The sequence below is a fragment of the Lepisosteus platostomus genome, chromosome 1 (assembly GCF_059453375.1).
Source record: "Lepisosteus platostomus isolate fLepPlt1 chromosome 1, fLepPlt1.hap1, whole genome shotgun sequence".
Lineage (NCBI taxonomy): Eukaryota > Metazoa > Chordata > Actinopteri > Semionotiformes > Lepisosteidae > Lepisosteus > Lepisosteus platostomus.
In genome coordinates, this window is record NC_142611.1 from 43,770,107 (window position 1) to 43,796,238 (window position 26,132).

The 26,132-nt window shown below is 36.7% G+C and overlaps 2 protein-coding genes across 10 annotated transcripts in view; both read right to left on the reverse strand.

The window, feature by feature from the left end:
- Positions 1–8,591, reverse strand: part of dok7b (docking protein 7b) — a 51,096-nt gene extending 42,505 nt beyond the window's left edge. For 8 of the 9 annotated variants that reach the window (XM_088629595.1, XM_088629578.1, XM_088629552.1 and 5 more), the window contains exons 1-4: positions 8,462–8,590; positions 8,306–8,351; positions 5,601–5,831; positions 4,201–4,401 (exon numbers count right to left, since the gene is read on the reverse strand). In XM_088629595.1, coding sequence (XP_088485721.1) covers positions 4,201–4,401; positions 5,601–5,831; positions 8,306–8,351; positions 8,462–8,515 — 532 coding nt within the window. In that variant the 5' untranslated portion in view covers positions 8,516–8,590. Of the gene's footprint in view, positions 1–4,200; positions 4,402–5,600; positions 5,832–8,305; positions 8,352–8,461 lie in introns of all 9 variants that reach the window. The other variant, XM_088629586.1, reaches the window with a different exon arrangement.
- A 1,605-nt stretch (positions 8,592–10,196) lies between these two features.
- hgfac (HGF activator) overlaps positions 10,197–26,132 on the reverse strand; it is a 31,693-nt gene continuing 15,757 nt past the window's right edge. The window contains exons 9-14 of the mRNA XM_088629657.1: positions 25,663–25,760; positions 22,327–22,570; positions 21,324–21,463; positions 13,771–13,911; positions 12,201–12,346; positions 10,197–10,888 (exon numbers count right to left, since the gene is read on the reverse strand). Coding sequence (XP_088485783.1) covers positions 10,718–10,888; positions 12,201–12,346; positions 13,771–13,911; positions 21,324–21,463; positions 22,327–22,570; positions 25,663–25,760 — 940 coding nt within the window. The 3' untranslated portion in view covers positions 10,197–10,717. The remainder of the gene's footprint in view (positions 10,889–12,200; positions 12,347–13,770; positions 13,912–21,323; positions 21,464–22,326; positions 22,571–25,662; positions 25,761–26,132) is intronic.

Genomic DNA, 26,132 nt, shown 5'->3' on the forward strand with positions numbered 1-26,132 from the left:
AAGAAGAGGGTGACTACAGAGAACTACAGTATAGAGAGCAGAAAAGATGTACAGTCAACGGAGACATCCTCCAAAACCAAACAGACAAACAGTAGTGTATGTCCTGTTGCCTGGCAGAACAGTCTCTCATGGGCGGCATCATACCACTTCACTCTAAACATCAAGAGCATAATAAAACTGCCCTTCTGGAACATACATCGTGCCCACATCTTTGACACGCTGGACTATACTTGGTCAACACCACAAATATATGAATGCAGAGACCAAGAACCTAAATTCCAACTTTTAAAGCCTTAATGTGCTATATAGCATATTCATACCTTTTCATTCGTTCCCTTTGCTGCCTTTAGGATTTTCAACCTTTTCTACTCAAAAATGAAGCAAAGAATTTCCTTAGATGAATTCAGTCAGGCTGAAACAAAGTTTTACCAGTGTAGCCATAGTATTTAAAATTAAGCAATTTCAGTGATAGGGTATACTAATATGATTTCAGCCTGAACAGACAGTTTATTAATTTATGAGTGGTATTCATATTTTTAAAGTATGTTGACTGCAAGAGATATTGTTATTCTTTCTACACATGATCAGAATGTACTTTACGTATTTATAGAATATATTTTTGAATTATGTAATGCAATCCTTATGGTCAAACGGTTATTTCAGTATATCTGTATTCCTCCTTAACCACATGTGGGCTTAAGAGTTATGTTTTGGGTGTTATGTGGCACTATATTTATCACAGTATAAAACAGAAAATGATGACCACCAGATAAAGGTCTCAGAAGCTGGTGTGGTAGAAACTGCTTACAAACCTTTAGCTACAGTACATTTATACTGTACCTACAGTCGGTAGATCTTTAAACATATAATTTTTTTCTTCAGTTCATACTTTATTCACTTTTTATTAAACAGTTAAAGAATACATTCCTTACAACTGCTTGTCATATAAACAGAAATAACCAAACATGCTGTGAAATCTAGAAGAATAAGCTGCTTTGCAAAAATAGCCAAGAAGTAACTACTGTATATTTTAAATGTCTGCTATGCTGAATTACAGTAAGTACTCAACTCTTTTCCATTCAATTCAAATGACGTTTTCAATACACCCTGATGGGTGACAAATACAAATTGAAATAAATACAGTAGACAAACTAATATTCTTGACCTGTTGGGTTATTTTTTCAAGTATTGCAACAAAAAATAAAGACTGCTGCAGCTATCACCAATGCCTTAGATGATGTAACAATTTTTAGAACAGTTTTGCATTTAAGATTCATCAGAGATAACAAATAAGTTGTTGTTTTTTTTGCTCAAGCACATATGGATCTCCATTATAACCACAACCTCATTTGCACTCTGTAAGAAGGTATAAGATGATTTCACATGTGACCTTTAGGAAAAGTCAGAGGTCATGTGCAAGGTTTCCTGCTAGAAAACTATTTATGTGAATGAGCCTACAACACTCTACTATAGATATGTTGCAATGTGATGCAAATGTATGCATATTAAGCATACTTAATATTTGATTGAATGATGACATTTTATTGTAGCAACCTTTAGAAGTATCTTATGAGGAAATGTGTCAAATTTCACACCAATCATTCAAGCACACTCAGATCTAACATTAAATCTAATATGGTTGCCTAACCATGTGACCAACCCAACTTTCTGAATAAGTCTAAAATTTGACCAAGGTGCAGATCTACACCTTCATTTGCTTTAAAGAACACAAATATTTGAAAAATGAGAGAAACTCCTAAATATGGAAGCTTCATCATGTGACGTATCTGTTTCATTTACACATCTTAGGGCTCTGTTGCTCTTTCTCTCTGGAACTGTCTTCCCACTTGTGTCCTGAATACTTCTACCCTTTTGATCATGTCCCAGTTAAAATCCCACCTTTCTTCATTGCTTTTTTCTCACAATTAAAATCGAGCTCTGATGAAAGAGTCAGCTAATGGATTGTTGGTTAGGCTATGGACTTGTACAGCTGACATCAAACGTTGCATACACCTCTCTATGGAAATATTTTGTACTGTCTACAATTCTTGTTATTTACATTTTACATTTGCTCTGCTTTACTCAGTTTGAATGCATGCTGTCATGCAATTTGAAATATTGTTTATTATATTTGAATTATTTTTCACAATGCTTTGTGAAGCACCACACTAGATGGGTCAAATGACATTCACTCATTTGTAATCATTCTCATATTCTTGTGTGGTTGTTTCTCAGGTTTCAAGAAGGTTGCTCTTGACAGATGTTATATAAAATAAATGTTAGTGCTTTTGGTACATGATGTGTGGATGTATTGGGTATTGTGTTCAAACATATTAGAGGTAAAAAAATATTTACAGCATTAACCATAAACACTGTGTACCAGAATACAGTAGAACACAATTACACTCCTAACTTCTTTCGGAGTTAGTATGTAATGTTCTTTTTCCCATATTTCAAAAAGCAGACTATGACTAATATCAAGTAGGTAGCAAAGAAATGGCAGTAAATAATACAAATGTAGGCAATACTCAAAAAAAGTAATCATTCAGCTTCTAGAAATAGCCACTGAACACAGCTATTAAATAGAGAAATGTAATTACTGTAGAAGACATTTAAAGAAAATTATTACTTAATGCCATGTCATTTCTCACAAACAATACTTACAATAAAATTATGTTTGCAAAACAATGCAGTTGTCATATTTGTTTTGACCTTTTTCTTTGTTTTCATTTAAAAAGCTTTGTCAAAATACAGGAAGAAAATGCTGAAACATCATGAGATAAATATCATTTTTTTAAAGCAGCACAAAAATAGATCCAGATAAATAACATCTACCATACTGTATACTGTATACAGTAACACTGAATAGAGAAATACATACTGTGGCACCTGCATTGGCACCTTTAAACCTCAAGTTTCAGTACAATATTTTTAGATACCTCGTAATACAAATTTACTGTCTTTTTCTCAAAATGAGGGAAAATAGTACTTCTCCTCAAATGTGATGATAACACCATGACAACACCAAACATTTAAAGGGGAACTACAATGCTATTTTTATATTTTGGGGTTATAAAGAACCAGCATTGATGAGTGCATTTCAAGCCACAATGAAAGTAAAATGTGCACAGTAACATGTAAAGCTTATATTGCTTCTACAAGTTCACCATTCAAAGTTCACCATTTTGTGTTTAATTTGGAATTTGTAAGATTTCGCAAGATCTCAATTCATTTATTTTGTTGAAGAAATTGGGACTACAGTTCCCCTTTAAGAGAACATGAAGATAGAAATCACCTTCACCTGGGCCGTAAGTGGTGATTGTGGATGAGAACAGCGACAAGAGTGTCCTTCTGATGAGATATCAATTTGAATCATGACTGCTTTGTTATTAAGGATCCCATAGCACAGTTCATAAGAGCAGGGGTGTTAATTCCATTGTCCTAGAATTATATAATATATTACTATATATAAAAACTTTAGATGGGCTAATCTAAAATTTTTCCACAATTCAACCAACGCACTGCACCAGATTCTCACATCTCCCCCTGATCTGATGTGTAGTGGGCTTCTTGTCCATAATGGCATTTTGATATCCTTCAGGATGGCTTTAACTTTATCTTCAACTTTAAGAAGAAACATCAAAGAAACAGTTTTGAGAAAATGGCTGTGTTGGCTCTCTTCACTATTTTAAACCAGTAACACTGAAACGTTCCTTCGGTGGAAACATCATTCAGATAGAAACAGATACCAACTATAAAATTTCAAGATAAACAGAGATGCAAACAGTGCTTTTTCCCTCATCAGATCAATTAGCATTGCCCTATGACACCTAAAAGAATGAAAAATCTTCAGTGTGTGAAAAACTAATCGTATCATCAACAGTCTGCAATGTTATGGTTTTTAATGCATGCTTTTCTAAGCAACCAAACAAGGCCACTTTTTCAACTTCTAATATTAAAAATAGTACAAAATATATGCAAGATTAAATCATTTCACTCTCTCTATGAGATTCTGCACTACAAACATTTTTTCAATGACTTCTTTTTGTAAGAAGCATTTTATTTTTGCATGCACTAACAACTTACTGTATCTAGGGTAAGTGGTGAAAGTGGTTAAAAGAAGTTCACAAAGAACCTCAGAGCTACAGTATTAGCTAGTTCTAAACTTAATGCTTCCATTTCCATTATAAAACTACTTACAATAGCCACACCGTGTTCCCCCTTCAAAGACAAAGCCATTGGGGACAGCTCCATATCTTCTGAGGTCTGACAGTTTCCACTGTCCAATAATTGCTGGTGGAATATCCCTCACAATTACCAGAAGGTCATTACATAAATGGAGGGTAGCAGGTCCAGTCTCTAGTTTGGTACCAGGTAGTACTGCTACATTAAATCTGTGGACTAGATAAAAAGGAAAAAATACTTTAACATAATGAAGCATGATACCCATTTTCATTCTAGTAACGACATCGTGATCAATAATAATGTGTAATAACAGTATATTGAGGTTATAAAAATGAACACTCTTTGAAACTGAGCCAGTTCTGATGTTATCATTTATTACAATCTGATGCCTTTTCACTGAAAACATGAATAGCAGGTCTGTATATCTATGTTGGCATGAAAGTCAAAAACTGGGATATAAAGGCACAGCATTTTAACTGGTCAATCTCAGTACAAATGTTCTGGCATATTAAGTTATGACCAAACAGAATAAGACTTAAACTGTACAATCCAGCTAGATAAATATAGGTTGGCAGATCTATGCTGTACTTTATGTAGATTAGATCACAGATATAATCACAAGAAAAACCCATTCAGGAACATTCTGTTATGTAATAATATGAAAACAAAAGTTCACTGCTGTTTGTGGCATAAAAGATAGACAGGAACCTTGTCAGCAGATGTAACCATTTTGACCATGGCACTCATTACTGCTAAACTTGAAAAAAACTGTCTTATGCAGAATGATGAATACTGTCAGTTCCAAAGATTGATTGTGTTAATAATAAAACCTTTGCCTGTGACTGCCAGCAGGAGCTTGTCATCACACAGTTTGCGGATGATATATAGATTACAATCACCTTTATGAAAAGGTCTGGTAGAGAATAATAAGGAATTATTTGGTGCTGTAAAAAGCAGGTAATATTTCCCCATTTTCACATATCCACATGTCCCCCAGAGATTGGCTTTGTGATTTACTTTGGGATAAAACATTCTACACAAAAGTAAGCAAATTCAATTTATTTTTTTCCATTTCTGTGGACAAGACTAAGCAGCACAGCAGAGAATGGCAACTAATGCAAAAAAAATGGAAAAGGTGTGGATTGTGCACTTGCAATCAATGTCATCTGTCAGTTAAGAGAAGAATATAGCCACTTTAAATAAGCTTTACAAACCCAGTGCTTCAAGAAACGGGAAAACTAAGGGCCCAATGGAGCAATAACAATGACATACCAAATAATTTTCATTGCTTTAAAAAGCTATTGCTGTTTTGAGCAGCTCAGGTTTCTCGAGCCTTAAAGCGCCTGACCTCTGACCTGCAGTTGAGCCACTCTGTCAGAGAAGCAGTTAGCAATCAATAGGCCACTAAAGGTTACCTTCCCCAAGGCTGTAGCGAATCCGTATATCCCAGGCATACATGGTATCCCTGCTTTCAAAGCCCAGCATCACAGTCTCTGACAAGCAGATGATAGCGAGTGTATAGCTGACCCCCTCATAGGAAAGCCCAGGTTCAAGGCCACAGATGTCTTCTAGTGTGATACTGTGCCTTTCCTTGTGGCCTTTGGTTTTGTCCGACTTGTCTTTGTACACTAGCATTAACAGACAATCTGAAAAGAAGAGCAAAAGTGACACTACAAAGTTGATGTTCTGTCATTCCTGTAATTCAGAAAGCTGGTAACACCTAGTGTCTCCTTTGCTATAGAGAGTTTTAAAACTAATACAGGATAACATCACATCGTACTGTACATATCCAACTATTCTCCACATCAGCATATATACAGTTTATATAAACTGTAAAATTATAATATAGATTGAGTACCAAGGCTGTTGGGAAAAAAAAACTTTAACATAATGAAACCTTATACCAATTTTCTTTCAAGTAATGGCAAACTGATAAATCATGTTGTGCAATAACTGTATATTGAAGTAATAAAAATGAACACGCTTTGAAAATGAAGCAGTAATGATGATGTTATCATTGACTATAATTTGATGCTATCTTTCACCGATAAAGATGAACTGTAGGTTTGTGCAATGTCTATGTTGGCAAGCCAGGCTTCACACCAAGTCAAAAAGGGAGGTGAAAAGGCCCAGCATTTGAATTGGTCATCGTCTCAGAACAAAGTTCTTGCATATGAAATTAGGACCAAATAGCACTGGAATTAAACTTTAAAATCCAGCTTGATAAATATAATTGAAATGGTCCTATCTAAGATTCTTCATTGTTTGTACAATACGAATATGTGGTACCTGAAAATGACTTGGTAGGAAATCTCTAAAGCCATTGCATATAACTAAATCTTGGTAAAGGATTTTTTATTTTAGAAATCACTCAATCTTATCTGTCAATTAGCCTGTCTTTGCTTGAAATGGGACGGGGTATACGCATTGAATACGCTGAACTGACATAATTCCCTTCATTTAATGAACACAAACCACAATCTCTGCATCAGCTGACAAAACACTCCCTTATTCTTTCACACACATACACCTGTGAACCCCAACAGCTGTGAAAACAGGCACTTCAAAGAGCTTAGCGATCCCAGGGTGCAGCTGAAGCTTAACTCATTACAACAACAGAGAAGACAGCCAGGAAGAGATACTGAGGGAGGATACTTCTAAAGTTTTACTAAGAAGCTATGAGTCCCAAACAAATAAACACTGTCAAAGAACACTTACTTCATAATGTCAGAATAAGTAAATTTCAATGTCCCAATTCAAACTTTTTACCTTACTTTTACTTTATACCTTTATTGCTGGCTACACAAAATGTGATTACTGTATATACAGTATTTGCAAAATACTTTCCCATCCCCACCAAAAAACAAAAAAATCAAACAGCATCAGAACTGCCAAAATACAGACTGCTTTTTAATTACATGACATGCTTTCTAGCAATCAAGTTAGAAACAGAACGGGCCCAAGAATTAGAATAATGTACATCAGACAGAATAAAATTGAATAGAATACAAATGTGTGCAAACACGCCAATTTTTGTTTTGTTCTTTTCATGTATAAATTGAATTAACTACACATTGCATTTGTACAATTTCTGAATTACATTCTTATGTCAGCTGTCAGATCTTCCATTATCGACTGATGTTGAGTACATCTATTTCTGTAAGACGCTTGTCGAAAAACTCGGGACTTGACGAATCACAAAAATACATTATGCAGAAGACAATGGAAGAAAATGCATTAGACAGAAGACAGAAAAAATCTGAAAAGTGCAAGTTTTTAAAATTCAAGGACCAATTTAAAACTACCATAATTAAACTATAATTTTATTTGCTCATAATGTCTCAGTATTTATGCGACAAAAGCTTTTACTCTATCATTAAATGGTAATTGATAAACATGGTTAGTAAAAATCAGGCAGACTACAATTTTAAACTATTATTTAAAAAAAACCTCAGAAGAAATGGCGAAGAACTATAAAATACTAAAACGATCTTTTTGTTAAATCATTTTTAACATTTAAAATCTTTGAAATTTTGAAAACAGTATAGTAGAATTATTTTCCTGATGACGTTTAAATTGCATTCCAACAACTTATTTTAACAATACTCTTCGAAAAATGTTGCAACGACAACAATATCTCTTTAAATGCAACAGAGGGGCGTTTTAGTCGAGGTAAAAATTCTGAATGAGCAGGATGAAATTTAAGCAGCCGAGGATGCATTAGCAAGTTTGGAACATGTTCAAAACATGGGCTTACGCTTCCATTTCATATCTATACGTTTTATTTAACATAAATGATCAGTATCTAAAACTAACTTGGCAATCGTTTACCCTATGCTATCATAAAAACAAAACAGACTGGAATCCATCGCACGTGTTCTGGTAAAAGTCAAAAGGATTTGAGACCTTTCGAACTGTGACACCGTATAAAGTATTTTTGAATGAAAAATAAATATCGCGCAGGTCAACTTAGGGGAAAACAACACGAATTATAAAACGTGTTGAAACTGACCACATCAAACTTTCTGGCTTACTCTTTTAACGAAAGCCAAGCTATTTCTATCGTGTTCGTATTATTGCTGCAATCACCGTGTCAAATATAGAACAGTTAGCGACATACCTGCTACAGGGGAGGGCTTTCTGAGAGCAACCCACCTACTCTTCCACTGCAAGGCAAAGGAAAACAAGTTAAATGTATGAGAAACCAACTTTATCATTCCACAGTAGCATGTCTGCTACGAAAGTAAAAAACGGCAAATAAAAAAAGTTTTGTAACCTTTTTTCCATCTCTGTATTTGACTTGTCCCTCCACGACAACCGAATCCGTCATCTTCAGTCATGATTCCAAACAGCTGCGCTCTCGGCTCTGTCCTGTTCCTGACTGCGGGGTCACTTTCAAAATAGCTTTATTAGCTTTCAGCACTTAGTGGCACAGAGGTATGACTTCCACCCAGACATACTCTTGAACGTTTCTTTCTCTACCACCCAAGCAACAAAGTTTGGACAACTGTCACAGTTTCTCAGGGTAATTGTTTGGTTTTTTTTTACTCTCGACTGAATTACATTAGCAGATATGTCTTAACGTCATATTAAACAGGTTAATTAATTCACTTGCAATATTTCACAGCTATGTTTTATTTCTTTATATAATAAAACAACAATAAGAAATTAAACTGCTTATATGGATTCCAAATGTACAGTATGCTGGCTCCCAAAAGAAGGGTGTATAATGTATGACACTATTTGGAAAGCCATACAGTATGACAACAAATGTGATCCAAAGCAGACAAGCACTAAAAAAAGATTATTTAACTCTGTTTATTTCTAATTAAATAATTTCTGAAACAAGAGCCACTCTTGTTTCTGACAGGTAACAGTTTCAAAAAACTTGTTGGGAATTATGTGAATTCTTCAGCACCTTTATTTTACATTGTACAGTATACCGTATGTTTTTGGTGGTAAATCGAAGATAACCCAGATAATCATGGTACTAGCATGATATTTAAAATGAGCTATTAACTACCAAAGGGGCTCAATACACTTTTAATTCCAGTACATGAAATTATAAAATATTTAAAACACATTAAAGTTTCTGCTTAAGACTTTTGCATTAGTAGAGGTCAGTTTGAATACAAGAAGGGCAATATTTGAAACTTTTATTAACTGCGAACCATTGATATGAGTACTCCATTCTATCCATTGCTGGGAAGAGGTTTCCCTGCTCTCTACAGATCTGGGTCTTCAGCCCACTTCAACATTAATGTTTTCTTAATCTCATTTTGCCATCTCCCATGAAGCCTCCCTCTTAGTCTTACCTTGTCATGGGGACCCATTACAGAATTTCTTCGGTTTAATGTTGATTTATCCCTCTTGCTATAATATACAGTACATTTCCCTGTCATTTTAGATTCTTACAAAACTGTGTCACTCCACTGTGTTACAGTATTGCTTCCTTACCTACTAATTTTTGCTTTGTCTCGCATTCCTATTTTTACTATGCCTATAGTTCCTTGATGATTCTTTTCTTTAGAACTTCTTCTTTCTTCTTTAGAACTTATCTTCCATACATTCAACACACACATAAGAAAAAACCTACAGCACTTCCCAAACTCATGTTGTTGTCCTTTTTGAAGCGTATAGGTTGAACCTTAGGTTGACATTTTAATGTAAGCCAAAGAAAATTAAATCCATAGAGCTAGCACCATCAGAATCCAGAGGTACATTTTGATAACAATCTAATACTTTAATTGCTTCAGTAAGTAACAAGAAAAAAAATTATTTAATCACAATTTTCTTTAATTTCTTTAATCCCAAAATTAAACATATTAAGAAAACACTTTTTGTCAGTTACCAAGAACTAAAGATAGCAGATTCTTAATTCTTGTCAACCTTGTAACCTAATTTAACCTAGGTTTGTGATTGTCTTATCATAAGATGCTAATAAATAAATGCAGTTTACATCTGCTCACCATTACATTAAACTGTTCACAAGAAGAAATAAACAAGAAATGTTGTGATCATGTGGTATATTTTATTATTGAATTTGTGCAATTAAAATGTATGAATCAAAAGTAATTATAGACAGATTTTCAAAACATTTTCTAATGACCCATATAGAACATTTCATCAATATAAAGTTATTACAAGAAAGTACTTCTGACAGTTAATTAATAAATCATTTATGAAGAACATTTGTAATAGTACAAAAAAACATACTGCATAAAGGTATAATACTTAGTAAATATTTTGAATTTCAATTAATCTGTTTTCAAATCATACAGTTGCTTTATTGTACTAAAATGCCACTAGATGACACTGATTTTAAAGCATAATCCTCAAATTAGGACTCCAATATTGATCAAATACATCTTTTTAAATGCGAAATATGTTCATATGCATAACATTTTACTTCTCCAGTAAATACCATTCCATAACTAATTTCCTGGGCATTCATTTCTGCATTGACTATATGAACAACAGCGGGGAAAGCAGACATTTAACGAGCACAATACGAAAATCCCTTAGATGTTAATTAGGACCGAGCGCCAGGCCTTATAACACTGTTGATCCAGTCCACGTAATTGGAAACCTTAGTGTAGACTCCAGGCTTGTTCGTTCTACCACAGCCATCTCCCCAGCTGATAATGCCATACAGGTAAAAGACGTCATTCTTTACACACGCCAATGGCCCCCCAGAGTCACCCTGTGTAGATAAACAGACATTTTTACCCTACAGGCATCAGCTGTGTGCAACACCTGGAAACTTTATCATTGTTGTCTAAATTCTACATTGAACAAACAACATTTAAACATCTTAAACTACCCCCCCCCCCCCACCCCCAGGGATGAGTAAAGTATTTGGATTTAAATTGAAAGTCTAGAACATTTTAACTTCATTCTACAAAAAAACAAGCTACTGTAGTTTTTTTTCTTTAAGTGCTGATGAAACAGTAGTGTTCTTCGAAAACTAACATCTGAGAAATACATGACCCAGTTTGGGCAACAGCTCAGTGGCACAACACACAGTGTGTACGTGGCACAAGTAAGAGGCAGAGCTAGGCAACACTCTGAGGTGATTTTGACAATATCATCTATAGGTGTTCTATTGTTTTTTTAGCTACAGTATGGGCCTTTGGTAACAAGCAATTATGAGAGCTCAGTATGCATCTACAGTGCCTAGTAGTTTGTTTTCTTACCCATTCTAACTATTCTAACCCCAATTTTTCCACATTTCGAACCCATCTAAACTTGCAATTATCCATCCATTTTCTATCCACTTTATCCAATACAGAGTTGGGGGAGCCATAGTCTATCCAAGTAAGGAACAGGCATAAGGCAGGATTCACCCTGGAACTGGATTCCTGTCCATCGTAGGACACACACAGACAGATGCACTCTCACCAGCTCCAATTTATGCAGAAACCAATTAACCTACCGTAAAAGTATGTAAAATTTTAAATTGTGGGAAGAAAATGGAGCACTGAGAAAAGCCATGCGAACATGGTGAGAACACACAAACTCCACACAGACAGCACCCCAGGAATTGAACCCAGGAACCCAGTGCTCTAGGCAGCCATGCAGCCATAGAAAATATTATGGTTCCTACACAAAACTGGCCTGAAAGAGTGATATTCAAGGACAAAGTAGTTATTGAAAGAAATGCATCTTAAATCTCAAGTGATATATACTGTGAACATGGACGAGGGTCTTGTAACAAAATGGACCTTTTTGGTCTAAATGCAAAGCATTTCACCTGCAAAGAGCTAATACAGCACATCGACTGGTCATATTAATTTGAATATGGAAATCTCTCAATAAATCAGTTGTAATACATTAAAGAAGCCTTGTTTTGCTGCATAAAATGGGCTAAAGATATATTCTCCTATTTATATGCACTATCAGTGTATAATACATTCATCAGTTGTTTGTAGACTGAAACTTTAAGAAGAGCACAAATAACAAAATTGATTATAAACCCTTTAGTCACTTTGATACCTATTTTCTAATGTTCTTACCTGACAAGCATCTACACACTGCAAGCTTCCAGCACAAACCATATTCTCAGTGACATCTGTCCCATATACATCAGGCCTACTACACTGTTCATGGGGGATAATATTAACCATAGCTTCCTGTAGATGAGTTGCATAGTTGTCTGCCTCTAAACAATGAGATAAAGCATATATTCCAAAATGTTAACATTGAAATCACAAGATTCTTTTAAGAAAATGTTAAGATTATACAGTACATCTGGTATCCAGTGACTTAATGTCATTTTTGTTCATGTATGGTACAAAACATTGTTAATTTCTAATTTCCATCTTAAAATCCACACTTTGTTTTAAATGATCATGTTTTCATTTTTTTCCCACATTAAACAACGATAAGTTCCTACATTTAAAAAATCAATTTTATATACAGTCCATTATCTAAAAGGGACAACAATTTGGGTTGGAAAAAAGGAAGCATGAAAATATTCCACAGCTTCGAAGTGGCTCAACCATTTGGCCATCTATGGTGAGTTTGAATCTGGGCCCTGTCACTGGCAGGTTCTGACCTGCTTCGTTCTGGGCACATGAAGGTCTACTACACTGTTCATGGGGTATAATATTAACCATAGCTTCCTGTAGATGAGTTGCAAGAAGTACAATTGTTTGTGTGTTATTAGGTTAAGCAGATTGTGTTTGTCTATTATTGTGATTTAGTTGAAGATCAGACCACATTTGTATGAGTAATTAATGCAGAAATCCAGGTCATTCCAGAGGGTTCACAAACTTTTTATTGCAACTGTACTTCTGCACTACACTGCACAGTTTATGAGACCTTCAAAAGATGAATGACTCCATAGTGGACAAGTCAGGGCTGGCTGTCTGTACTTCCTGATTCATCCCACAAAATGCTGCAGCTACAATTTTAGATCTTTGTGATTACAAGTGAAGCCAATTTAAAATGTTTATTTTCCTACAAGTAACAACCCCCTCATCAGATTGAAAATTGAACTGTAAACATAAGTGATATGAGTTTCAGTGGATTTCAGAAGTTAAACAAGGCCGGGGTCCTGGGCATCAGAAACCTCTACATCAAGCAGTTGTTGAAAGTGGTTCTGGTGGACCAGTAGGTGGCTACTTGGAGGACCACAATTTCCAAATCAGTTTCCCATCAAATGCAAATAAAAAAACAGGGATAGGGAGAGGAAACAGGATCCTTCGGAAGAGTCATTTAACTGAGGACCACTGGGCCATTAAAGATCCATCATAAACTCCATCTGGCCACCCCTTAATTCAAATGGGGAAATACTTTTTCAGAATGATCAAACCAGCCTACAAGTACTCGGGGATGAAAAGCGCTATGTAATTGTAAGGAATTATTATACTTTTTATTATACTTGAATTATTTTATATTTTATTACATTGTAAAAGCAATACGCTGTTAGAATGTTTGTGCCTTTGGAATTAAATCTTAGGTCTCCTGTTCTGAAACCAGTAATAAAAAATATTTACAAGGCTACTGGAATTTATGATAACAACCCTAAGGAATGTGTGCATAGAAAAAGATTGCTTCACGTTTTTCACATACTGTACTTACTCTCATACATGTGTCCCCAGCCAGAAATATGGCAACAGTGATAGTCAGGGAGGGAAAAATTATTTTCTGGCAGGCAGATAGGCCGCACAAATTGAGTCCGTTGGGTGCACCTGTTGTTTACTTTCTTTAGTTTAACAAGAACTGCAAATAAAAAAAAAAGTTTTAGTCACAAATGACGAGTACATTTACAGTTGATTCTTCTCTTATAAGAATATGAAGCAAATCAACTGAAGCATACAACGAAGTACTGTAGTTCAAGTTGGTAGCTGCGTCAGCATGCGTAGGCTGCAAAGGAACAAGTAATAGGTTTATTCCATGCTGAAAAGAGAAGAAAAGAAACACAATGTTTCGGCTGTGGAGTCTTCTTCGAGTATGAAAAAGGCTCCACAGCCAAAACGTTGTTTACTTTTTTTTAGCATGGAATAAACCTTTACTTGTTCCTTCAGAAGCATACTGTATGATACCTGCAGTAAACTATTGCATGCCCACAATACATTATATGCACTGAATCCAGGAGTAAGCAATGTGATTACAAACATGCCAATCAAGCAATCCTGCTCAAAAGTGCTTGATACTGAACATCTTAGGTTCTCTTTATATTAATCCATCTTTATATTATTTCCTCATCTTCTAGCAAGAGTTGATGGATTTCGCTTTATGCGTTTAAAGAGCTCTACGCATATGATCAGTAAATTATACTGCAACAATACAGACATGTACTGTATGTTCTTCTAACTTGTTAACATAATGCAAGTATCTTTATTAGTTGCTGGGAATAAAAATCCAAAAGTGTGATAACACATACGCTGTAAGAAATGTGTGCTTGTGATTTTGCATGTGCCAAAAACGCATGAGCTTGCTAATTGTAATCACTCTGAGAGTACAACTTAGTGAAATAATGAATAATGCCAGAGAGCAACACAATCTGAGAATGTATGGTATTCTGCATTGTGAAGTCTGAAAGGCATTTAGTGTCCACTGATCCAGCATTACTGGATACAAAAAGTAATCCAAAAAATTGACAAAAAGCATCCATGATAGACTGAGATCCAATCAACAGTTGAATAACCCAGAAGCAACCATGAGAAGTATTGCTTCTGCATAGCAATTTCAACACCTATATCTTATATTATTAATCTGAACAATTAATGTTATTAATCTTAACATTTATAGCCAGTTTGACATTACACAACTCAAGAGTGGCTGGACTCATATGCAGATGCCCCTTCAACAGTAACATCTAAACTCAGCATTGCTGGGATGTACAGCTGCAGTCTGCACATCAGTATGAATGACAGTCTCTTTGATACTGGCAAAGGGGATGCTTTCTGATAAATCCCTGTTCCATGTCTCTGGCAATGTAATAATCAATAATAAGAGGCACTCTGGGTCAGTAGCTGTAACTCTGCTGTCTGGTCCAGAATTTCGAAAAATTGTCCTAAAAATGTCCTAAACATTGTCCTAAAAAACGTCCTACAATAGTGGCATTTGGTAGACATTTGTTTGAAGATGTCATTTAACCAACATAGAGACCAAAAAGGCATACATTTCGTTTTGCTTAACAGACACAGACACACAGTATTCCATGGGTTAGACATTCATTTTCAAAACACGCTTTTTACAAAACAAACATGTTCAAACAGAGCTGTGGAACTCTATTTTTAACTCTAGATTGACATAGTGTAAGAATAGTTTACAAAAAAGAATAACAAAAATCAAAAGAATGGTACTGTATAATCATATTTTTGTGTGCGCATTCCTGAAAACACATCCCTAAAACATAATACTACTGATACTACATACTTAAGCTAATCGCAGTGCACAGCTATTAAAATAAATAATATACTGTATACTTTACATTGATATTTAAATTTTTTATGGCAATCTGTGTAACATAGTATTTTGGACATGACATAACATTGTAAGAAATGAATCTAAAGAAGTTCTCCAAGGTGAACTGCATAAGGCAATAAAACACATGGTGTAAAAACAAGGAAAGAACGGGTCTAAAATGTTTAGACTCAGTGCACTTTGTAGGGTAAGAACTATCACTTACACATTTACAGTATAAAGTTCTGAGGGTACAGTAGCCTTTTGTCTGACATGTGGAAAGCAGCTGTCAAGTCGGCAGATTTTCTAAAATTCCTGATTGCTGATGCTGTACTGCAGAAGGCCTGTCTCCATGGCATTCGTTCATCTTAACAAGCCCGCATTGTCTTCATTGAGAATACAGACTGCAAAGAGTCTCACAACAGGAGCAAAGGGAGTTGTTTCAAATGTAACACTCCCAATACCAAGGGTAATATTCCTCTTCCGTTATTCCTTTTTTTCCAATTGAATGTTTTGTACCAATACAATTCAAAGCGTGCTTAATGGCTATCGTAGAAATGGAGTATCAGGAAATAACGTACTGTATTCCAATCCTTTTGTCTCTGTGGACAGTTTTGCCAAGATGTCCATGTTTTGAACAAGGCACTGAGAAGCTTTTTACATTTTTTATTCACTGCAGCAGCAGCAACTAGGCTGCCATGGCTGTTCATTATGGTATGTAATGGAAAGAAACTACAGTACACGTTTCTCTTGTATCTGGAATTGGTTTACAGTGTGTTGCACAATGTGTCATGGCAGTGGACTGTCTCATAGGGAGATTCAGGATTGCTTCATCAAAGTCTAGGTTCAAAATAACTTGCTGTCGAGACCTTGCAAGGGCCTCTGGTTTTAGAGATGATTAAACCTGGAGAAACACAGCAGCTAAACTGGTGGCTAAAGTCTCTTCACACCAGACACTTCAAGACTCCAATTTCCAAGGCAAAGCAACAGCAATCAAGCACAAAGGTAAAGGAAAGCAAAAGGCCGCTTGCTTTAATTATCCAGCAGCCATATCACCCTGCAACTCACAACTGGCAACCCACTGAAGCTAAGCAGGTGTGAGCCTGGTCAGTACCTGGATGGGAGACCTCCTGGGAAAAACTAAGGTTACTGCTGGAAGAGGTGTTAGTGGGGCCAGCAGGGGGCGCTCACCCTGCAGTCCATGTGGGTCCTAATGCCCCAGTATAGTGACGGGGACACTATACTGTAAACAGGCGCCGTCCTTCGGATGAGACGTAAAACCGAGGTCCTGACTCTCTGTGGTCATTAAAAATCCCAGGGCGCTTCTCGAAAAGAGTAGGGGTGTAACCCCGGTGTCCTGGCCAAATTTCCAATTGGCCCTTACTAATCATGGCCTCCTAATAATCCCCCTCTATGAATTGGCTACATTACTCTGCTCTCCTCCCCACTGATAGCTGATGTGTGGTGAGCGTTCTGGCGCACTATGGCTGCCGTCGCATCATCCAGGTGGATGCTGCACATTGGTGGTGGTGGAGGGGAGTCCCCATTACCTGTAAAGCGCTTTGAGTGGAGTGTCCAGAAAAGCGCTATATAAGTGTAAGCAATTATTAATTATTATTATAATTCAGCTGTTGAAAGATAGACATGTGGTGAACAGCTAAATCAAAGAATTAAATGACTGCTCTGAAAGGTGAAACTCAAGGCAAATAAGGTAACACGTGTCACTTCCTTCGGGAAAGACAGTGTGGCGGTATTAGTTCAGTTATTGAACAATACATGGAAAACTAAGTGATTTCCTGTCATTTAGCACACAAATTGTGGCTGTATTTCTCAAAGGAGACTGTGCTACAATAATAGACATTATTAGAATTTACTGTATTTTGTGTCTATCCCCTCATTCAACACCCTTCTGCCCTTGAACAATAGGTTTATTTCATGCTGAAAAGAGAAGAAAGAAAACGCAACATTTTGGCTGTGGAGCCTTCTTCGGGTGTGAGAAAGACAGGGAAGACAGCAAAGATTATATAGCACAGGAGAACAAAAGCTGTGAGAGGGGAGGAGGCGGGAGCAGCGGAGAGGCAGAGAGGCCACTCAGGTGGTGCAAGAGAGGTGAAGAGAGCTACTCATCAATGAATTGGTATTAGTGACAGAAGGTATTACTTGTTCCTTTGCAGCCTAGGCGTGCTGACACAGCCACCCACCTGAACTACTTCACCCATTGTCCTCACCCATGCTTCTGTAAAAGGCTAACAGCATTAACTTTCCAGCAATTCCAATTTTGTAGAGTATACAAAGAAAAATATCTGGCGATCCTAAATTTGAATAGTACATATATCACTATAGAGCATTAGAATCAATGAATATATTAATTTTATTAATATAAAATGTACAGGAAATGTACACGTGGAATAACCTGCAAAGGCTAACTGTACAGACACAATGGTTTACATCCAAATAAGAATGGCACCATTCGGCTTGGGCAAGGACTTAGGAGAGAAATTCAAAACTATTTAAACTATAAGGAAAAGGGGAAGAAACTACAGAAAATTTGAAGTGGAGATGCAGTACATATGACGGAGTAAGAGATGATCAAGAGCTTACTTCAAAATGCCTGTTAAAAACAAAATGCAAAATACAGAAGCTACTCTATTAACATGTGAAATGATGTGACTGGAATCACAGAAAAATAGCTAACAGAACATTTCTGAAGCTGATAACCAGATTCATTTCAATAAATGCCAGAATGAGACTGTCTGGCCAATTATTTACAGCCAAATGGTGTAGAAGCCAAATGGAATTCTCTCACTGTCTGTTTTGTATTCTTATGGTTCAATCAATACACAGCATTTCTGTTTACAGGCGATCTCTTGTGGCTTTGATTTGACAACACTCATTGGAGAATTCATTTGACAACTGTCCACCAAGAGGAGGTGATTTTGCTGGTCACTTGTTGTTTGTGTAACGCCCCAATTAGCTCCAGCACCACCACATTTATTTCATCAATTACCAATGCGCATTAAACACGTGCAGGAGGCTCATTGGGGCCATCACAAACGAGATCAGGCATTGAGTCACTAGCCCTGTCAGTCCCTCAGTCCCACTAATCACCATCACCTCAGACCTCAGTCTCTGCTCTGCCTGCTTCAGCTGCACAGCTATTGCTTCAACCGTTTCCTCAGTCTCAGTTCTGTTTGTCCTCATCAGCGCTGTCATTATTAAATAACTCTCCGATTGCAGCATATCTCTGGCTCTTATTTTCACCAAGCACAATCAACACTTTGTTGGGCCCGGTGTAACAGTTTGTTAGTGGAATTTGGGATACTGATGGGAGAAAAACTAATGTAAGTGCTCTAATGTTATTAAGCTGGTTTATATGGGACTGTAAAGCAAATCAAGAATGTTTAACAAGCAGATGCAGAAGAAAAAGCAAGAGTTAGCTCAATGCCAGTGCAACAGCAAATCATATAACACACTGAGAAGAACACCAAAGAACAGGTGGTGCTGGACTTTTTTGAAGAACAGTTAATTTTTCAAACCAAATCATGGCCTTGTTTATAGCTCCTTCAAAAATAATTGTATAAGTTTCAGTTTTATGTTTTTAACCATTAAAAATATATTTGGGTGAAGCATTTATGTAAAATAGTATTGTGGACAAATGGTCTTGAAGAATATTTCTTAGCGAATCTTATCTTGCAGAGCAAACCACAGCCCTAACCTTCTACATATTACCCTCTTATAAGATACCAAGAGGTATCAATCAATCAAGGTCAATTTCTCATAGGATTTCCATATCATTATAATAGTTTCACCTTATTTTGTTATATTCTTCTCTAATTATAACTGGTCTTCACTGTACTTTACTGCAATACAGTAAGTTAAAGGAATATTATAATTATACCTACCATGGTGAACCTACTATATCAAGGTTATTTTTGCACATTTAGTTTGTTTTCACTTTTACTATAGATTTTGATGGTTTTAACTTCCTTTCACTGCTCTTTACTATCACTTTCTAACAACATTGTCCTATAAATATTTATCAAACAAGAAAAAATATATTAAATTATACCGTACATTCTGAATTTATCATAACTATCTTTTCAGTCTGCCAAGAGCAGAGCGGTCAGATACATTCCTAGGGTTTAAGAATTGCTTTGCTTCAGTGGGCTAAAAAATATATATTTTTAGTCTTGAATACCGAAGACTAAATGCATCTGAAGTTCTGAAAGGCACTGAGTAAGTCAACCCTGTGGATCTTTGTGGAAAAACGATCCACAGGGCACACATTAAAACTAAATGGAAGTGAATTTAGAACTTAGAATGGGAAGCACTTCTTTATGCATAGGATTATGGTAGTTGGACACCACCATAATAAAACCTGATTTCTTCTTCAAGAAATGTCTGAGTTCCCCAGATCAATTAGATACTAACAACTAAATGAGCTGATAGCTGGATAGGACAATAGTCTCCTTTCATTTGTAATCCTATAACCAAAACTCCTTACAGACACCTCACGAGGATCAGCAAAAGTCCTTTGATGTTGCCCTTGCTTTGAACCTACAGTTTCTAACCTCACAAGTTTCAAAATTTCATGTACCCTTTGTTCTTTCACCTATACAATCCTAAGCCTAACCACTCAGACCTGTGTTTTATTTTGTTTTTGTTACAAAGAGAATAACTCACTTTCAATCTACTCCAAATCCAAACCTAGGTCTCAAGGCAGAACTTTCTCAATACAAAAATAATATGATGGAAAAATTCCTTAATACAAAACAATAAAATAATGTTCTTAGTGGAAGATTATGATATTATTATAAGTGGAAAACCATTCATCCATCTGTCTTCTAAGCCACTTAATCCAATACTGGGTTGCAGGGGAGATGGAGCCTATCCTGGCAAGCAACAGGTGCCAGGCAGGATACACCTGGAGGAGATGGCAGTTCATCACAGGGCACACACCAGGGCTAATTTTCCCAGAAGCCAAATAAACCACCAGTATGTTTTTGAATTGTGGGAAGGTAGGAAGGTTAGGTCCCCTTTTCAGGCCATAAAGGACCATGGGGGAATGGGGGGCAAGGGACACCATTTAACCTTGACCATCCGACACTGGAGGTGATGTGGTCAGCATCGCGCTCTGGCTGGCCTATTACCCCCAGAAGGATTACCCCCGGTACTCATTTGGAAAGCAGGCTGAGTGGACCTGGGAGCTGTCTGGAAGGAATTAGAGCAAGCTAGATCACCTGACCCTACCCGGGATTAAACCCTGGACCTTCCAGTCACGGCTCCGAATTGTGGGAAGAAGGCCACACAAATACAGGGAAAACAGGTAGTTTAACTCCACATGGATAGCAGCCCAGGAATAGAACCCAGGTCCCTTGGCAGCAATGCTAACCACTGTGCCTCTCCCAGACAAAAATCAATGAAACACATAAAGGTTTATTCCATGCTGAAAAGAGAAAAAAGGAAACAACGTTTTCGGCTATGGAGCCTGACACACCCGAAGAAGGCTCCACAGCCGAAATGTTGTTTCCTTTTTTCTATTTTCAGCATGGACTAAACTTTTACTTGTTCCTTTGCAGCCTACGCATGCTGACACAGATACCTACTAGAAACATCAATGAATACCAATTCTTGACGACATCTGTTTTTGCACAGATTTGACATTGTTGATACTATATAAGATTGACAATGTAAGGACTGCTAGTATCTACAATACTACTTACCAATGTCATGAAGAGTTGGATTATACACTGAAAAGCGGTCAGGAAAGATATATTTCTCAATTTTGTAGGACTTGGCATTTAGTCCTGTGTCATTGAAGAAATGCTGGCCCAGGACAACGCGAACTGTGGAGACCAGGGGGCTAAGATGGATACATTCAAGGTGTTACTGCAATGGATAAAGTGTTCCCACTTTGTGTACAAGAGAAAGGGAGCTCAATTTTATTTTCTTACCACAACTTGACTTTTCTGAAATTCAATCTAGCTTAATATCTTTGAAAATGCACTTTTACCCTGATATTTTAATTCAACAGAGACAATGTTTTTTCTATGGGGCTGGGTACAGGACAGAACTAATGAAACAATATCATGTTACTCATAATGGTGCATCCAGGTTTATCAAACACTGTCAGACCACGATGACTCAAAAGCTACATACAAATTCACAAAGACACTTTTGCTCAATATGGCTTCATTATCACAGATAAGTGTTAGGTCCTTCACAAGCCTACGTTTTGTGTTAAAACTTATACTGGTTTCAGTAGCAATACCCAGACTTTTTGCTGCAAGTTAACATCTGGTACATGTTTGCAATCTTCCTCTTTTTACGCCGTCAAGACAAGAGAATTCAGAGGTACCCAAACATTACACATCTTACCCTTAATTCACATTTTTACGAATAACTGCATGCAACAAAATCTTAAACCAGGAGATATGAAGACAAAGGGTACAAATACTACAAAACATGGTTAATAAATCCATTCTATATATCCAGATAATCATCATTGTTTCTACTGTTGTTGCTCTTTTCCTATCTCTGGATGGTCTTGAGGAAAAGTATATTGCATACATTTTCGCATGTGGGCCAGACAGTACAGTAGGTTATTGTTAAGGTTTTCAATTTAAGATTGAATAAATTGAAATGGGGGAAATGGAAAAACAACAACTGAATTGCTTAATTTAAAAAAAACACGCAATTAACAGCATGCACGGAAAACAGGTTTACCTGTGAGCGAAGCAATGGGCAGCAGAGACCACCCAACAAGGCATTACCAGGCTGCCTGCACAGAAATTATTTCCTATGTATAGGGCTGCCATCCAGGGGTGAGAGCCAGGCAAGGCAGAGTGCCCTCCTAAGATCCGCCCCCTCGGGACCCTCTTCCTGTGTCTCTTTCCGCAAACAGGGCTGTGATCCTTTGCTTGTGTTTGACTTGGTCCGTCACTGCTATGTGGAATCCTTGCACTAAACTCTGTAACACAAAGACATCCGGTCACACGGTCTCAGTGATATGCATGCCAAGATAAGAGAATATGTTAGATTCAGCATGTGGTCTTTTAAGGCTTTTTTTGGGATTAACTGCTAGTCGTACACATGCACAACGAGATCATTGAGGGTGTGCAATTGAAAAAGCAGGAGAAAGCTTAAGGTCACCAGACACTCCCAAGTTATTCTTGAATCAATCTGTAAATTAGACACTCTGAGTTCAAATTCTGAATCCTTTCTCACGTATGTTTATATACATTTATCCCTACTTAAAAGCACAATAACCAAGGCATACTGAGGCACAACAAGGGCATTCAGCCAGGGAGAACGTCTTCACGAATCAGCACGAATAAAGGGATTCTGCAGAAAAAGAATTACAGTACATCAAATCATAAAACAACAAGAGTCATTACTCATTTTGGTTGGTATGTTGGCATATACATGTTCATAGGGCACTTATAATTATAGAATGAGTGATTTTCAATAAACTGAAAGCACTATACAATAAAAATGTCTTAATAAAACTAAGAATGAGAACAAATTTCACATTAAAAGCTTTATTAAAAAGATAAGTATCTAAGTAAGTTTTAAAAATGTTGACACTCTAATGGATATGGGCAATGAGAAACAGAATAGCACCTCAGAAGGCTCTGTGGCCCATTGTGTGGAGCCAGATCTAAGGGTTCAAGCTGTAATATTGTACTCATGCAGTAAGACCTTAAAATAATCTGGACCTAGTCCATTCATTGCTTTAAACATTAATAAAATAATTTTAAAGCAGGCTATGTTTCCCAGTGAGCCAGTACAATTTACATAGTATGTGTTGATGCAAAGTACGTTTAGTTGGTGCATAGCATGCACAACTTTGGACGTACTGAATCCCACATACAGTAGTTCCTTAGATAGAAGATACCCCAGGAACTAAGGCATTACAACCAGTCTAATCTTGCATGCATCAATATTTCAACATCAGATAGGCAGAGCAATCATCTTAACTATGTAATGTTATACAGATGGAAAAACGATGCTCTTGTGGTTCAGCTGAAAGGACAAAATCTAAGTAAGTAAAATAATTAAGAACAAGGTATCTAACTTCCATCAGATCAAATCTGTTTGATTTCAGTACTATCTGAATAATTGTAATCATAACTCAAAACACTCGAAGTGAACTCTTCACAACCCACTAAAGGTGTTTTGGTTACATAAAGAGAACATAAGTAAACAGATGACTTGCTATAAAAATCATAAATTATTCCCAAGATACCAATTAATCATCTTGTATTACAGTACACAAGTAAAGGTTTTGTTAAATACACTACTGTATATATATTTACAAAAGAGCTAAGTAGTTTACCTAAATCTCATTTAAATATAGAGAGGTACAAAATGTTCTTCCACCCATCCAGTTTCTAAGCGCTTCTTCCAATACAATGCCTTAGAGGACCCAGAGCCAATCCTGGCAAGTAACTGGTGCAAGGCAGGATACACCCTGGTCTTCAGTCCATCACAGGGTTCATAGACACAGACATGCACAAACTCACACCAGGGCCAGTTTTCCCAGAAGCCAATTCACCTACTAGTGTGTCTTTGGACCGCGGGAGGAAACTGGAGCATGTGGAAGAAACCTACATAAACATAGGAAGGACATACAAACTCCACACAGAGTGGAGAGCTGTGAAGCAGCAATGCTAATCACTGTTTCACCGTGACGCCCACAATAATTATTCTGATTAACAAATGATCTGTATAATTGACCATTCCAAAAATTATTTTCCCATTTACTAGTGCTATTATCATGGGAATTTGTCTCAGTTTACACATTAGCCTGTATTCTAATGTTAATACAACATATGTCACCTGAAATCAATATCAAGTTGAACAAGGATGGCCAAAATGAACTTTAAACTGATGTTTTGCTTATTTGCATCATGCAAAATTGGTCAAGATTAAACTCCAACATACCGAAAAATCCATGGTGACACAGGATGTGAAATTTTACATCACGCACATTGTTTGAATTGACCTTGTTTTGGTCTGACTCCATTTGTAACATAGCCTGCACAGGTAAGAACTGAAATGCAACAATCTCAGTGAATCTTAAGTCTGAAAGTAGAACTGATGTTAGCATAGCTAAAGCTGACTATTTTCTTTATTTTATATTCCCCTTATAACAGAGGAGGATGGGAAAAGATGCAATTTAATAGTCGGTGAAGATCAACAATAAAATGCACTGACGACTACCACTGTAATGGATAATAATAGTGTGATTGATAGGTTTAATAAAAAACTTGGTTCAGTCACCAGTGCAGAAGACATACTGTCACCTGTCTGCTCAGCAAATAGTAGATGTTGAACTGAAATGGTTTGAGCTGCAGCCTGGAGCTGAAGTAAATCTAACAGAAACCAATATGGATTACAGAGCCTTGTACTCTAGTACAGTATGTTTATTTTAACTTTCCACAGGATTTTATTCTTCTGGTGCATTACACTCATTTATGAATACAGGCTAGTGTACTTGTTCCTTTTATTTATTATTGCCTAGACTTTTTACAAATCTTATACAGTACATAAAAAATAGTATTGCATACCCCCCTGGTGCAGCACAATGGGTCATGGAGCTCATTTAATTTATGCCTAATCTGTACAGATTAAATTTACCTCACTAAGGCATTTCTCAAAGTGGAACTGGATTGAAAGGAAAAGAAAGCTTGCCTCAGAAATTTACTGAGAATTTACATTTCCTCAGCTTGTCAAATGGTTCATACTCACATCTCAAACAGCCCTGGAGAAAGCATTTTTCTCAGACAGACAGAGAAGGAGACATTCCTCCATAATATCCTCCAGATTATGCACACCAAAAACAGCTAAAACAATGAGGATTTTTGCTGATGTTTCATTTTCCATTTTTATTCCAAAATTAATATGACAATATTGTTGCAATTCTTAAATGGGAAATACCTGGGGTACTGGAGCAAGTTCAACAAGATTGGTTAGTTATTGGTTGGTCAGTACAGGCGTGATCTTTGAAATTCAGTGTCTTAAATACTAATGCTATTTAAGTACCATACAAATACTCACGGATATGTCCCACACATTGGGAAATATCACAGTAATCCCAGGAGATCTCAGCGCCCTTCAACACATAGCACCAGGGCTTCTCATCTCGATCGGGGTTTCTGGAGAAAAAAAAATAACCACCAATTTAAGCATGAAACCTTTCTATGTATCTAATTCCCAGAGAGCCGAATTGTGTACAAATACTGTAGGATACCTCTTAGCTGCTATAATTAAGAAAATGTAACACAAATACATTTTGGGAGTTGGTAGTACAAACTATAATTTCTACATGTGTACGCAGTCCTCATTTTAGCTATGGTTATGGAAAAAAAAATATCATCGCATCTAACAGGACTTTCTAAAATACTGCCCCTACAAAATTTCACAATCACAATTTCGTGAACTGATGCTTGAGAAAAGATCTGGAAATCATAGCTCAACAGCAAGAACAAGAGCTGAGCCTGATCCTGACCCTTCTTACCCAGCGAAAA